Genomic DNA, 14,436 nt, shown 5'->3' with positions numbered 1-14,436 from the left:
CATTATTTTTTGTTAAAAATGTATTTATATTTCATGTTAAGAGTGTATAAAAATTGAAGTGTGTTACTTACAGCTTTATTACTTTTCAACAATAAATATGCTTAGGCTTTGTACATTTTAATTAACAAAAATGGCATTTTAAATATCAAAATATTTACTCAAAATGACAAAAAATACATAACTCTTCTTGATAACTGGCTATAATATTGTGAATTTCAATTATGTATTTTGATTTTTGAGTTTGTTAATGCTTTATCTATAGCTAGCATCAGCATCTACACCCCCTAGAAGCCCTTAGCGTCCCCCAGCCCTTTTTTCATTGCATTTTTTAAAAGAATAAGTAAAAAAAATGTTAAGAGGGGGATAATTTTTATTAGGAGAGTGGAGATACTCTCTCCCCCTCCAAAAAAGGTAAAACCTTCCATGGACCTATAAGAATCTTCACTGTAAAGGAATACCAAATCAGTTCAGCAGTTATGCAACAGACAAAAAAAGCTTACTACTTTATATATTAGGATATAACAACACCCTAATGTACAAAACATGAACATAATCATTGTAGATTTTTATTACAAAATTCTTTTAGAAGGGAATTATTATAGAAAGTTAGTTTTTTTTCTATAAAAAAAGATATTAAACATAACATTAACAAAATGATATAACAAAAAATTATAAGATTATAATGTTTTTAGTATTGAAGTATTATAAATTATTAATTTTAAAAAAATGCCTCATCCAAACTAAAAGTTATTCTTAAGCTTAAAATGTTAATTTTTTGTAAGTTCGACATAATTATGGTTTACATTTGAAAATGATATTTTAGATCTGTTACTTTAAAGGCTAAATCTGTCAAACGGCTGGACACAAAGTCTACTTAAACCAGCAAAACAGATCTAAATATAAAATGCTAATTTAGATTGTGCGACCAGCTGTTTCGCCGTTAGCAGCCTTCAAATTCAAATAAAAAACATTCATCGTTTTTCTGACTCGATCATTTCTTTTAAATTATGACTTAGATTTTTAGTATATTATTTATATACATCAATATGAATTTTCATTTATAATTAAATTAAACTTGTTCAAACACAAAAAATTTCTTAAAATTCAATATTTCTTTGAATTTAAAAGAATTTAGAAAATTGAAATTTAAATTATTAGTTTAATAGATATGATAAATGTTAATTTTCGGATATGTACATAATTAAAAATCTAAAAAATTTCATTGTAACGCAAAAATAAATATTTTTGTGCTTTCATCAATTTAACAGAAACTAAATGTTAAAAATTAACAAAAAAATCACGCAACCTTTCAACATAAAATTTTTGGATGATTTTTTTCTCTCACAATTATTATGCTTGTTTTTCATTACTTTTTTCACTCCTCATGGCAGTAGAACTGAACCCTGTGTTATTTTTAAAAATTGTTTAATATTGATCACTTTTTTATGCTTTTTTGATATTCTAATACATTTTTTAACATTGAAGTATTCATTTTTTCGTGAATAGGATTAAATATCATGAAGATCCATGCCTTTCCAATTAATTAATTGAATAAGTTTTGGGTAGACAGTCAAAATTTATGTTTAAATGGTTTTATTGTATGAACATAGCAGTTATAATGTCATTATCCGAATAGAGTTACATCTTGGAAATAAGTTTCTTGTAGGATAGTTTAATGTGACTTAACGTCGACACCAACATCAGGCAAAACAGCTCGCTTAATAAAAGTCAATATTATGTCCAGTATCGCCATAAAGTCAACATAGATTATGAAATGTTTATGTCAATGTATCATCCAGATTTATCAGGAGTCCTCTTGTTTGTGATGGCATATGGCGGTGAATCAAGACCTCTGGTAGAGGCTCTTGTACAGGTTGCTGTTCTCCAGGTTCTCCAGCCTGGCCTTCATCCGCTGGCACAGGGCAGTCACCAGGGCCGCCCTCTCTGGTGATACTAAACTCCGTCTGAAAAAATTAAAAAGTAATAAGTAGGTTTTTTATCTTCCAGATCCCAGGATTGTTTTAGTCAAGTTTTTAAATGTAATTCTTGAATGCAGAGCCCCAAGATCAAATTGCTGTAGTATTTGGTAAAAACTTGTTGGATTTGTCTATAATTAAAAGTGTTTAGTAGAATTGACGACCTTTTTATCTGCCCCTCCCCCTCCCCCAAATAATACTTTAGATTTATTTCGCTTGCTGGCTACACCTTATTCCTGAGACGACGTTCAAAATATTGTTATTTAAAATTTGCAATTTTGCACAAATTTTTCCTTGCTTTTACAATATTCAGTTTATATGAACAGATTGATATTATATTTTGATTGATATAAGCGGCGGTGCCTTAACATTAAATCAACTCAAATCACTAGTGTGCATTCTCTTTAGCTCAAGCTTCATATTTACAATATCAAATATACAAAAACGCATATTATGAGTAGAAAAACGGATCAAGATTCTGGCATATAATTCTGACAAAGGAAAATCTCGATTGCCTTTCAATTTGATATCTTTTTTTTAGTTACATCCCAATTATCCAAAGTTTCGAAATTGCTAAATCACGTTTCTTGATCATTTTAACAACACAAACTACACCCCCCAGATGTCTTAATGAACGACGGAAAATGATATCCCCAGTAATGATAAACACTTCTCTAAATTATTGGTAGAAAAGTTTTAAAAAGTCCCCACTCTCACTGCATGTTTCCTATTTTTTTTGCTGTTTTGTATTTTTAATAATGTGATTCTATGCGGAAGTAAAGACACACCCCAAATGCAATTCAAAGTTAGTATACAAATGAAGATAACAAGAATAACATCTATCATAAAGGCTGAGCTAAAAACTCACTTAAAGGATTGATATTTGTAGAAAATTAATCTAGAAAAAAAATTTATTGTACAATAATATTATAATTTTCAATTAAAGCCAGCTACACCTCAATCAGTGAAATAGATTTCTAGAAATCATATTTTCTATTTTGGCACACTATATAGTGTCTCAAATTTTTTATTGGCTCCTTCAGTTTTTAGCTTTTTTTAAAAAATGATTTATTGTGATTAGAAGCGTTTTGCAGAGAGGTGTATCCACCCCCCTAGGTGTCCACCCCCTTTGACAAAAGTTTAAACTACTCTAATGCACCCCACTAAAACATCCTAGTAGGGTGACACGCCCCTCTTAAATTTAGGGGGGTGTGAATTATAAGTTGATTATGTAGGGGAGTGGACACCTAGTAATAAAAATAAAAAAGGAAACAAAAAATCTAATTTTACACCAGAAAATAAAGACTCTATTCTGACTAGTTTATAGTGTTATAAAGATATCTATCTGACAGCTACTTGTCAAAAATATTAATTTATAATGAGAAAATATGAGATAGTTATTTGCATCATTTATTTATATTATATCTGATATATTGTATGCAGCTAGTGACTACGCCCCTGGCCTTTATAAGAAGAACGTTGATGTAGAAAAAACCCAGCAACCACTAAATAAAAGACAAATATAAAGCATTATTAAAAAAAAACAAATTGAAGGCATTTTGCATCTCACGAAAAAAGCTTAACCTCTTTATCTTATGCGGTATACCCCAAGAGGCCTCAAGGACCTCTTACGGGGAGGTAGGGTCGACAGTCGACCAATCAGTTTAAATTTATTTGTAAGAGAATTTTTTTTAAATTAAGAGGGAAATTACTTTTTCAAGGAGTTATTTAAATTGGATCCTCCCCCAAAATAGTTAAGAACCTTCCCTGGACCTATGCGATGTAGATTCATTGCAAAGGATCGACTAGCGAGATCCTAGACAAACACAAATAGTCACACAGACATCATATTACTTTTATATAAGTATATCAACCAATAACGACTTTTTAACAGGAATACTTTTGTGTTTTACAACTTATTAATGTTATAAACATTGTTTTATTCATTTTAAATATATAAGTTTTTGTAGATTTATTTTCCGAATACCTATTTCTCTTCTTTAATTGATTTAAAAGGGTGGAACATTTTTTGCATAACATAAATTTTGGAAGCAAAAGAATTAATCAATCCAATTCTGGTCTTAATAAAATTTAATTAAACTTAAAAATTATAACATAAGTGGCGTAGCAATAGTAATCTAACAATAAAAGTTACATAGCAAGGCTATTGTTTTGTAAACAGACAGTCAAACAAATAAAAATACAAAATATTTACATACACAACAAAAATAGTAATTTCCACAGACAAATATAAAAGATAATCTATATAATCAGTAACCAGTGATCATGATCATAATCAGTAAATGGTAATCGGCCATGTGACGTCATAAAAATGAGGGATTATCCATCTATTTTTTATGGGTCTTCTTTCCCACTTCTACTCTCATCTCCCTCTTTTTTATGACGTCACATGGCTGATTTTTGAGGCACTTTGTCCGGTTACATATATGTACTCAAACTTATAACGGACAATTAAACAGATATGGAAAATGCCACACAGATAGACAAGCAAACGGACAAGAACAGAACATGGAAAGAAGGATAGTAATAATTTTGTTCCAGAGAGATCCAATTTTCATTTTGGTTAATTGATGGACAATCAAGGACGCCCAAGAAATTATTTTCTTTTGTTTGGGGGGGGGGGGAATAACACCTTTATAACCACGCCCCTACTTTGAACGTCTATGTGGACAAACATATACCAGCCAATTGAAGTAGCTCTACTTTTGCTAAATTTTACCTGTATATTCTATCCCCCTCTTCTCCACCACTAGTTGTGACCGTGACACCCTCGCCAGAGCTTAGGGACTGTGACCGTTTAAGAGTTGGGCGGGCCACAGTCACCAGGTCACCACCAGAAGTACTGGTCATCAGTTGACCGGTCTCTGTAGCGCCGGATCCTCCTAGACGGCTTACACCAAGATGCCCATTAAAATCTTCAAGTCTAAAATTTGGAGAAAAAACTGTTTATAATACTTTTTTAGTTTGTGTAATGTAAAATTTGGGCATAAAACTGGGTTGAAAAAAATAATAGTTGTCAAAAAGTTTATAAATTTTTTAAAATGCTCTCTTATACTGTAGGTTTAATACCTGTTATTTGTTGGCATGACTGATCCTTGACTAGATCCTGTTACAGGTGCTCCTGCCAGCTGGGGGATCTGTCCAAGTTTTCCTACAACAGAGCTTGTGCGGACTCCAGGCAAATGCTGGGTTGGGATCCTAAAATTAAGTTTGTTACATTATTATTTTTAAATATAAAAGTTTGATAGAGAGATAAAGTACTTCTATGTAAGTAGAATGAAAACAGAAAAAAAGGTTTCAGGTAAGATTTCAAAATAAAGACATACCTGGAAGATAAATTTCCATTGGTAAGAGGAAAGCCAGTACTCTGATTATTACTTCCACTCTCATAGCCATGCAAAGCGTTCATTCCAACTATTCCATGTCTGTGCGCATTATTGTTCTTGTTCAAATAGGAATAGATTTGCGCATTTCCTCCCCCAGGGTCACTCTTCTGTCTCTGTATCCTATTCCAAGTGTTGCGCCGAGTGTCGGGCAAAATTTTCTTTGTCCAAATGTCGTCGTCCTTGCTAGAAACGGGCGCAACAGCTGATTCAGTGCCTGAGTGGTTGCCACCATTTTGTAGGAAATTTTTACTCATTGTGTTTGGAATCGTGACTGGAATATTTCCATTTAACATGCCTATGTTGTTGTTTTTGTTTGCCAAAGCGGCTGCCGCATATTCATAGCTGCTAGTGCCGCTACCAAGCCGTCGGGCAGGCGAATTGGGAGTACTGAGTGACTGAGAGGCGGCTGACGGCTGCTGCAATACATTTGAAGTTGTGTTTACCTTAAAAGAATTATGTATGAAAAATATTAATATTAGAAAACTTAAAGATTGAAAAGGAAGATTAAGATTTTTAGACTATTTTACCTTGTGGTGTTGCTGAAGACTATTTGCAGTTCTGGGTGAAATCTTTCTAGCCACAATCGGAGACTGAATATATAGATTTATATTCTGGTGTTGTGGCTGTGACATATACCCTGTGGGAATCTTGCTGTTTAGAGAATTATAGTTTATATTTCTACCGCAAGGTGTAGCTAGGGTATTGGAGTAATTTTGGCTGATAATTGTAGTGGATGGATGGTTGTTGACTATGGTATTTGGTCCAGAGTTTGCGGTTGCGTTGGCTGGAACAATTAGATCTGTGAGTAAATCAGGAATATAGATTTTTATCCAGTAAAACATAAAAAATAATGATTCTAAGTAAAAAATGATCAGCCTCTTAAGAACCAGTTTTCGAATAAGACATAATTTTTGCATTATCTAAAACTTTTTGCAAACAAAACGAGCATAATAAAAGGGATTATTTCATTCAAGCTATAAAGTTTGAGGTATAACAATTATTTTGAATGTAGAATGACAAAAACATTGCTGGTATCTAATCTTTATGGATTTTAAAGAGATTTATTTTTCATAATAGTTATATTCCTGCACCTGAATTATGAGTAAAATTGTTTACACCGTTGTCTGTTTGCTGCAGCCCTAAATATAAAAATACAAACATTAAAAATATGGAGTAGCATTGTAGGGACACTTATGTTTGATTATTACTGCGATACTGACATAATATTACTTCTTGGACATCCCCTGTATTTTAAGTGTCTTGAAATGTTGAAGAAATAATATCAAATAATAATATTATGAAGCATGATATAGTTTGTACTGTAATAATAATTTGTTCTATGAACTTTAAAATTTAATACATAGTTCTGACTATCAAGAAAAGAAACGAAAATAGGTAATAGGATATCCTATTTTATTAGTTGACCCATAAGAGTGCGGAACATCTTAAGATAACCCTTTTTATCACATCAAGGTTAACTCAAACTGACAAAGCCCTATGTAGCAGGCTACTTGTTCAATTTATATATATATGGCTTTTTAGGTATTTAGGTACCCTGCTTACTTAATGATACCTATTCCATTCTATACCTTGTGTGTGTGTGTATATGTGTGTGTGTGTGTTTCTTTGTGTGATTGGAAATGAAGTTTATGTGATGTATGTGTCAATTTATATTTAGATATAACGTCAGCAAGGGAGTAGACAATGGAAGATAAATATAATCAAAATTACAATTTTCCCCAAGTTAAGTTAATTTATGCATTGGTTAGTACATAAAAGAATAAAAGGTATGAATCATGTATAAATGTTTTTTTAAACAAATGATTTATTAATTACTTGAACATCACCTTTCCATTTGTTGTCATGTCATTTATGCTACCTACTTATTAATGTTTCCATCCTTGTTTTAATTACATTTTAATTTTTCTTCAATGTAGACAATTCAATTTAATTTGAATTACACACATCAAACACCCACACATGTACAGACAAGCAGGCCTTAATGCATATAGGATTCATACAATTGTACATTCACTTTCGCATTAATATCAAACTTCTGCACAATAATCATACTCGCAAAAATACACAATCGACAATAAAGCACAGTAAAGGTAAAACTGCAACTTGCGTTGTTGTGATAATTTGCGTTGGCTTACATATGCGGAATAGAATGAACACCATTTCCAATTTTTCAGGGAGGTGAAACATGATTTTTAGAAACCCTCCTTCTCTATTTTTAAAAATAAAATGTAATTAAGGTTGGAAGTTAGGTTAGTTGTTTTGTCTAACCTAGTCTAGGATAATTACAATAACACGAAAAACTACCACCCTGTTCCTTATTTTCAATCTATTTCAATAAAGGGTGGGGGTTGGATTTTTGATGATCGACTAGGCATTTAGACGAGAAAACCCCAATATTGTATACTTGAAAGAGGTTGGGGAGTTACCCAAGTCTTACTTGAATAGTAAGGTATTATACTGATTAAATAATCAAGTTTGTTATAGAAATGCATGTTTTAGGGTGATCATTCAATTAAGCAAAACAAAATGGTTACAGGTTCGTATATGTTTGAGCAAGTGTTCGGATCATTTGTATATTTGTATTCAGCCTTTGATATAAAATAAAGTCTTTTATTATTGACATACAGACTGCTGACATTACATTCGAACACATAGCCACAAATAACTTTAACAAGAAGGCATACAAAATATGTATTAGTCAAAACTAATTAAAGAAAAGAAAACGTCTATTTAGAGAAAACGCTCATTTTTATATATAAACTGTACAAAAATTTGATAATTTTTGCTAAAATAAAACAATTTTGTTCGCGAAAATGAATACACGCCAATTTCCATGTATGTGCAGATTCTAATTTACTTTGTGTATACAATTCTTTAATCTAAAATGGATGAGTAAGAAAAAAGTCTATTTAACAAATCTACTCTATAATTTTATATTCTATATATAAATACTAGCGGCATTGCCCCAAGAGGTAATTAAAAAAATAATTAAGTATTTTTTGTGCTGCCTTTTTATGTGAATTAGTTTCCCCAGAAATATTTTTTTTTTTTTGGGGGGGGTGGGAATTTTCATTTTTGCGGTATTGGTATATACACTGAAGAGTAGAATCCGATCGGTTCAGTGGTTACCGAGATCATACAGACAGACGGACAGACATCAAGCTACTTTGTATTATAGATGTAAAATTAACATAAAATAAAAGAGGATTTTAAAATTCCAAAAAGAGCCAAAACAAAAATCCAAAAGATTAGTTGAATATTCCGTCAGCTGTTTTTTTTTTTTGCAGACAGCTGGATTGACTCACTAGCGACTGTGGCATGAGCCTGGTTGTTTTCAGTTTGTATTTAGTCTGGCAGCTGCTGCTTTTCGATAGAAAATTAATTCATTAGGCGTTTGGATACATTCAGTGCTTTATATCCTTTGTAAATTGAAATCCAACGTAACCCAATCGGGTTAAAATCTAATTCCTATTCATTTATAAAACTCATAGTTAGTTATTTGAACGCAGATCTAAAATTTGACAGCATGCATTTAAAAAAACACCTTTTGATATTTTTTATAAAAAATTACGCCATAAATATGAAATTATTGAGATTAATGGTTTTTAAACTGCATTAACTAACTAATTTCTTGGCTTAAAACCAGTAAAAAACAGGTTCCAAGAGCCATATAAAAAAATGTATTTACCTGTTTTAAGTGTAGTGGCGGTGGATGTGTTGTGTGGTGTGTTATTGTGTTCAACCTAAATACACAAAAAAATGCGCTACAGTACAATTACAATTACATACGTGGGTTCTAGACAGGAGAGGGGGAGGATAATTGACTCTAAATTAATGTTCCCCTTAATTTTTATAAACATGTTAAGACATTGAAATATTCGGAGTAAGGGTTCGGTAAGAAAAAAATGAGTCTAAACTTTTCCTCGAATAATTTTGATCTGCGCAGGGATTAATATATTTATCATAATTGGGGGGGGGGGGGTAGATTAATTTATTGTCCATTGGCCTATCCCTGTATCTTTAGGGTTCTAGAGTAGATTATGCCTCAATGAAATCATCTTAAATGTGCAAAATTTTACTTTAAATTACTATGATTTTAAATTTCATGCAACTTCATACTGTATATTTATATTTTATTGTATTTTCTTATGAAATTATTACAAGGTATATTATTTATATGCAACTTGTTCTAGATTTAAACATTTCTTAATAATCAATGCAGTTTTGAATTAAGCAAAACATTTGATAATAATTAGTAATTTTTCATTCTGCCTATATATATTCAATAATTTTAATAAAATACTAAAAATCCAGTGAAATAATAGTTACATTAGTTCTCTCCCACATAAGGATATAATAAGAAATCAAAAATTAGTATAAAATTGCCACATAAACTTTTCTTATTTTCTATCTTTTCATAACAATAAAATTTTGACATTTCTAATCTAGGATGCTATAAACTGACAATAAAAAATATTGTTGTAAAAATTTATCATTCAAATTCATCAGCTTTACTAGGATACTATGTGTTATTTATACCTATGTTTCTTACTAAATAAAGATTTAAAGATTTTTAATTAATTTTAGATTTATACTTCTAAATTCTTTAGTTTTATTTATAAAATTAAATTATAACTTGTACATCCTAATAGCTTCTAATATCTTAAATTAAAAAACACACACAGTTAATCACCCTACAACTTTATATACAAATGATTAATATTGAGATATCTCTCCCCTCTCCTGATTAAAAAGTAATATTTTAATATTTGTTCATCTAGAAATTAGGGTAGAAACAGGGATGACAACATCCACAAAGGTGAGGGAGGCATTGTATTAAGTAATTGTTACCCAGTAGTTCTAAAATGTACACACGTTTTAAAAGTAAAAATTGCAAATGATCATTAAAATACTGCGTCAAAAAAGTTAATTCAATACCTATTTAATTTTTTTTACACTTTTTTTGTAAAAAATAATATATTTACAGTGTGTATACTTTTAAAAATCGGAGTCTAATTTGACTGCCCTTAAACGCTATTCTACTAATAGCATAGCCAAACACATATTGTATATTGTACAGAATATAAACTTTACAAAAAGTAATATATAACCCCGTCCATAGTTGATGAATGATGAGGGTTAATATTTTTACTGACAATGAAATGTTTTCTTTTAATAAAATTTTAAAAAGAAATTCAGGTGTATTCTTTACATCTGATCTTCTTTGTTCTGCTTTTTTGTTTACCCTACCAAAAATGCTAGCATTCTGTCCAGTCGATCATATGTTTCTAACAAAAAGTGGTTGTGGTTGACATATAAATGGTATGCTTTTTTATATTAACTTTTGACAATATTTTATTGTTTGTATAAAAGGCGGCCATGGATGACATTATATGTTTCATAATTAATATCATATAAAATTCCTTTTTTGTTTTCAAGAATATATATCTCTTTTTCTTGTAGATATTTGATGAACTATATGTTACCATCAAATATTCATTAATAAAGATACAGGGGAGATTTTTATATTTTTAGTCTTTTCATTACAACTACCTAGGGCAATAAGACAATTGGCGATAAATTAATCACATCCCCAATGATGATACACAAAATTATCCCTTCTGTAGCTTACAATTAGCGGTTAAAACGTTTAGACACTTGCCTTAAAAAACCAACCAATGAAATTTCAATAAAATTCCACAAATTTACTAGGCTAACGAATAAGAAAACGTTAATATAAATCTTTGGGGACCTGTATAATAAACAACCCAAGGTCCCCTCCCTCCTACCCCATATGAAGCCAAAGAATTGTAAGGGATTGGCCAATTGACTGTAAATTAATCTAGGTCTTCACTACAAAACCAAAATTACTACTTACACAGATTTAAATTATTGGCGAAAAAGTTTGGAAGCAACTCTCTAATATAATTAATCAATGTTTATTAATTAAACATTTTGTATTATTAATTATTCGAAGATATGTTTAATGTTTATCAACCGATGAGGGGTTAATTCAGGGTCCGATCTTGTACACTACATTTTTTATGGGTTTTATCGAGGTTTACAATTTTTAGAAAGGTATACCTAATATAATTATCAAAACGAAGCTTAAAAATAAAAATTAATTCGACCGACTCATAATAGGTACTTAAATTTGCCTTTGTACTTTACAAACTCGCGCATTCATACTTGGTCTACTGAGTGTCTGTCATCGGTTTAATAAATGTACAAGATAGACCTCTCTCATCCATTTACAATTAGGTAATTAACAAGCCTTATTACTCTACCACTTCGTGTGCCATTCACGGATATAAGGAAAGGTAAGCCATCCCCTTTGATTCCATAAACCCAATTACGATAAACGAAAACAGCAATTTATTCGAATATAATTATTGGTTTAAAAATTTGAATTTGTAAGCAGACTTTTTTCCCAAATTCCAAATACCCAAAAAGTGAGATGCGGTGTTTATAAAACTTTGGGGACCAGTATAATTTAGTGTCTCTCCCTGATACTAAGGCCCTAAGGGTGTAATAAACCGAGAAAAATTTATGATGAAATTTAATATTGATACTTTATCTATTCCTATTTTTCTGATTTATTGATAATGTATTCATTAGGTAAAGATATTATACTCACATAGCAATATGTAATTATACAAATAATCATTATTAAAGCGAAATTCATTGTGTAGCATGCTGCAATTGTTACCAAAACAGAAAAAAGACCTTATTTAAATGTTATTTAACTGTTTAAAAAAGTTCTTGAGGTGGATCGATTCAGTCTTAGGCGAGATATTAAATGACAGACAAAAAACCGTACTACTTTGAATTATAGAAAATACAGCTAAAATAATACTTTTTAGAAAGATAAAACCTTTTTACATAAAAACATTGAATCTATTTCTTCAATGCGTAAATATATCCATATATGAACGTTGTAGAGATTAGACAATGTTAGATTGGAAAATCCGGACAATAAGATATGATGACCAAGAAAAAATTATGAAGTAAAACATTTACAAAAAGGACTTTACTTTTTTATAAAAAGTGATGAAATTGCCATCCTTGGTGGCTAAAAGTCTGTAGGGGCAGACATTAACAGTCTGCCCCTATTAACCCTTAACGGTCGGGGGGGGGGGGGAGCGTTGAAAGCCCCCCCATCCGGTTTTTTCTTTCTCATTTTCTGTGTGTGAAAGATAAAGAGCCCAAACTGCGTAACTTTTTAAGTATGGGTATGACACATAACTGAGATTTGGAATTTTTTGAATATCTCCATCCTGGCGGGCACAGGATGCCAGCAAACCTGGCAGGGTGATCCAGGTAAAGAGCAAAAATAATTTTTTGACTTAAACAAAGCATTTTATCTTACTAAAATACTAAAATATCCTCTAGTAGTACTTTCTCATATGAAATACAGGTGTTAAAGTTAATTTCAGGTTCCAGGTATGATCCTGCAGGTCCTGATCCTCCAGGTCTCCAGAAATCTTTAAAAGGCTCCTGTGACCGCAATTTTTGACTTGGAGACTTCAAATTTTAAACTTAAGCTTTCCTTATATGTCTATATAACGTATTAAAATTTCATAAGGATCTGCCGCCGTTTTCCCGCCGACCGCCGACTGCGGCGGCTGGCAGCTGCCAAGTACAGCTGCGGCCGCTGAAATTTATGTTTTGATATTTCTAATATAAAATTTACATAAAGATAAACATTTCTGTAAAAACATTGTTCTTCTAGCTTAAAAAATAAGAAAATTACAGCTGTTTGAAATTTTTCAGTAAAAAAGGACCTAAAAACAAAGGTTGTTAAATAAAGGGGTTAAGGAAGCGAAAATTGACTTTGAATCACTTAAGGTCGGAAATTTATTATCAAACAGGGGACTTGCACAAAAAGTTTTAGCCCTCTAGCTCTAATGGGGACTGAGATAATAGGGAAGGCGTTGAACGCCCCCCCCCCCCCCCCCCCGACTGATTAAGGTGCGGCAAAGGGCCCGACTGTAAAGGGTTAATAACTTGATTATTCTTTGGTGGGATAGAGGTATACCACCCCCTTTTCATAATTAGAGCTAGAGTTTAAAAAAAAACCTCATTCTTATATTTATAAACTGTTTCGTTCAAAATGTTCAAACAGCTATAATAAATATTATACGTGGATATTATGATAGGAGAAAAATTATCCTCAATTTAGCTTGCTAACATTGAACTCGTTTATTGGTCAGTTAATTCATCCTGTAGAAGGAGAGGTGATGGCGTAAAGGTGATGGAAGGGGAAATCTTTATTTAAGCCCGCTGCAAGTTTGAATTTATTAGAGAACATGAAAATCTGGTGTAAGATCAAAGTAATAATATATCCATCGCTATTATCATAACCTTCATTTTATCCGGATTATATATTCAAGCAGATACAAATCTATGGGTACCATAATGTATATATTACATATAATGTTGTATATTCAATATATATATAAAACCTTTTATCAAATTATTTCCCTTCCTTCACCTAACCATTTATATTTTTTCGGTGTATAGATTTTCCTAAAAATTTTCTGTCAGTCTGTCTGGTGTTTTAGTGGCCTAGTATCTACACTAGGTTCAGTAATCATGGATAAAATATTTATTAAGTATGGTTGCAGTATTTATGGAATACTTTTGTTTGACCAACTATTGTATATTAATAGATTGCTAGAGGCTTATAATGTATTGAAACATTTATAAATATGTCACTTTAGAATTTTTTTATAGTACCTATAAAACATTATGTCATACTGGCCTGACATTGGTCAATTTAAATGTATACTGAACTGCCATTAGTAATTTAGTCTGTGTATTGTCCTATTATTTGGGTAATTTGTATGGAGTGGATACAAAACCGCGACAGGGACAAAACCGCGACATAACAAAACCGCGACAGTGACAAAACCGCGACAGTGACAAAACCGCGACAGTGACAAAACCGCGACAGTGACAAAACCGCGACAATAACAAAACCGCGACAATAACAGAAATATAACTATGTAGGATTTTTTTTGTAGAAATAC

General features: G+C 31.4%; 1 protein-coding gene across 2 annotated transcripts in view; it reads right to left on the bottom strand.

Moving 5' to 3' along the window:
- Positions 1 to 555: 555 nt before the first annotated feature.
- The window catches only part of LOC145322361 (uncharacterized), a 70,076-nt gene continuing 56,195 nt past the window's right edge, over positions 556 to 14,436 (bottom strand). For both annotated transcript variants that reach the window (XM_080164339.1, XM_080164340.1), the window contains 7 exons: positions 9,093 to 9,147; positions 6,475 to 6,522; positions 5,911 to 6,182; positions 5,324 to 5,826; positions 5,067 to 5,195; positions 4,717 to 4,920; positions 556 to 1,964 (listed from right to left, as the gene is read on the bottom strand). In XM_080164339.1, coding sequence (XP_080020465.1) covers positions 1,844 to 1,964; positions 4,717 to 4,920; positions 5,067 to 5,195; positions 5,324 to 5,826; positions 5,911 to 6,182; positions 6,475 to 6,522; positions 9,093 to 9,147 — 1,332 coding nt within the window. In that variant the 3' untranslated portion in view covers positions 556 to 1,843. The remainder of the gene's footprint in view (positions 1,965 to 4,716; positions 4,921 to 5,066; positions 5,196 to 5,323; positions 5,827 to 5,910; positions 6,183 to 6,474; positions 6,523 to 9,092; positions 9,148 to 14,436) is intronic.

The sequence above is a fragment of the Acartia tonsa genome, chromosome 6, assembly GCF_053477335.1.
Source record: "Acartia tonsa isolate MP-2025a chromosome 6, ASM5347733v1, whole genome shotgun sequence".
Lineage (NCBI taxonomy): Eukaryota > Metazoa > Arthropoda > Copepoda > Calanoida > Acartiidae > Acartia > Acartia tonsa.
The sequence above is the reverse complement of the archived record's forward strand: the minus strand, read 5'-3'. Positions and strand labels throughout refer to the sequence as shown.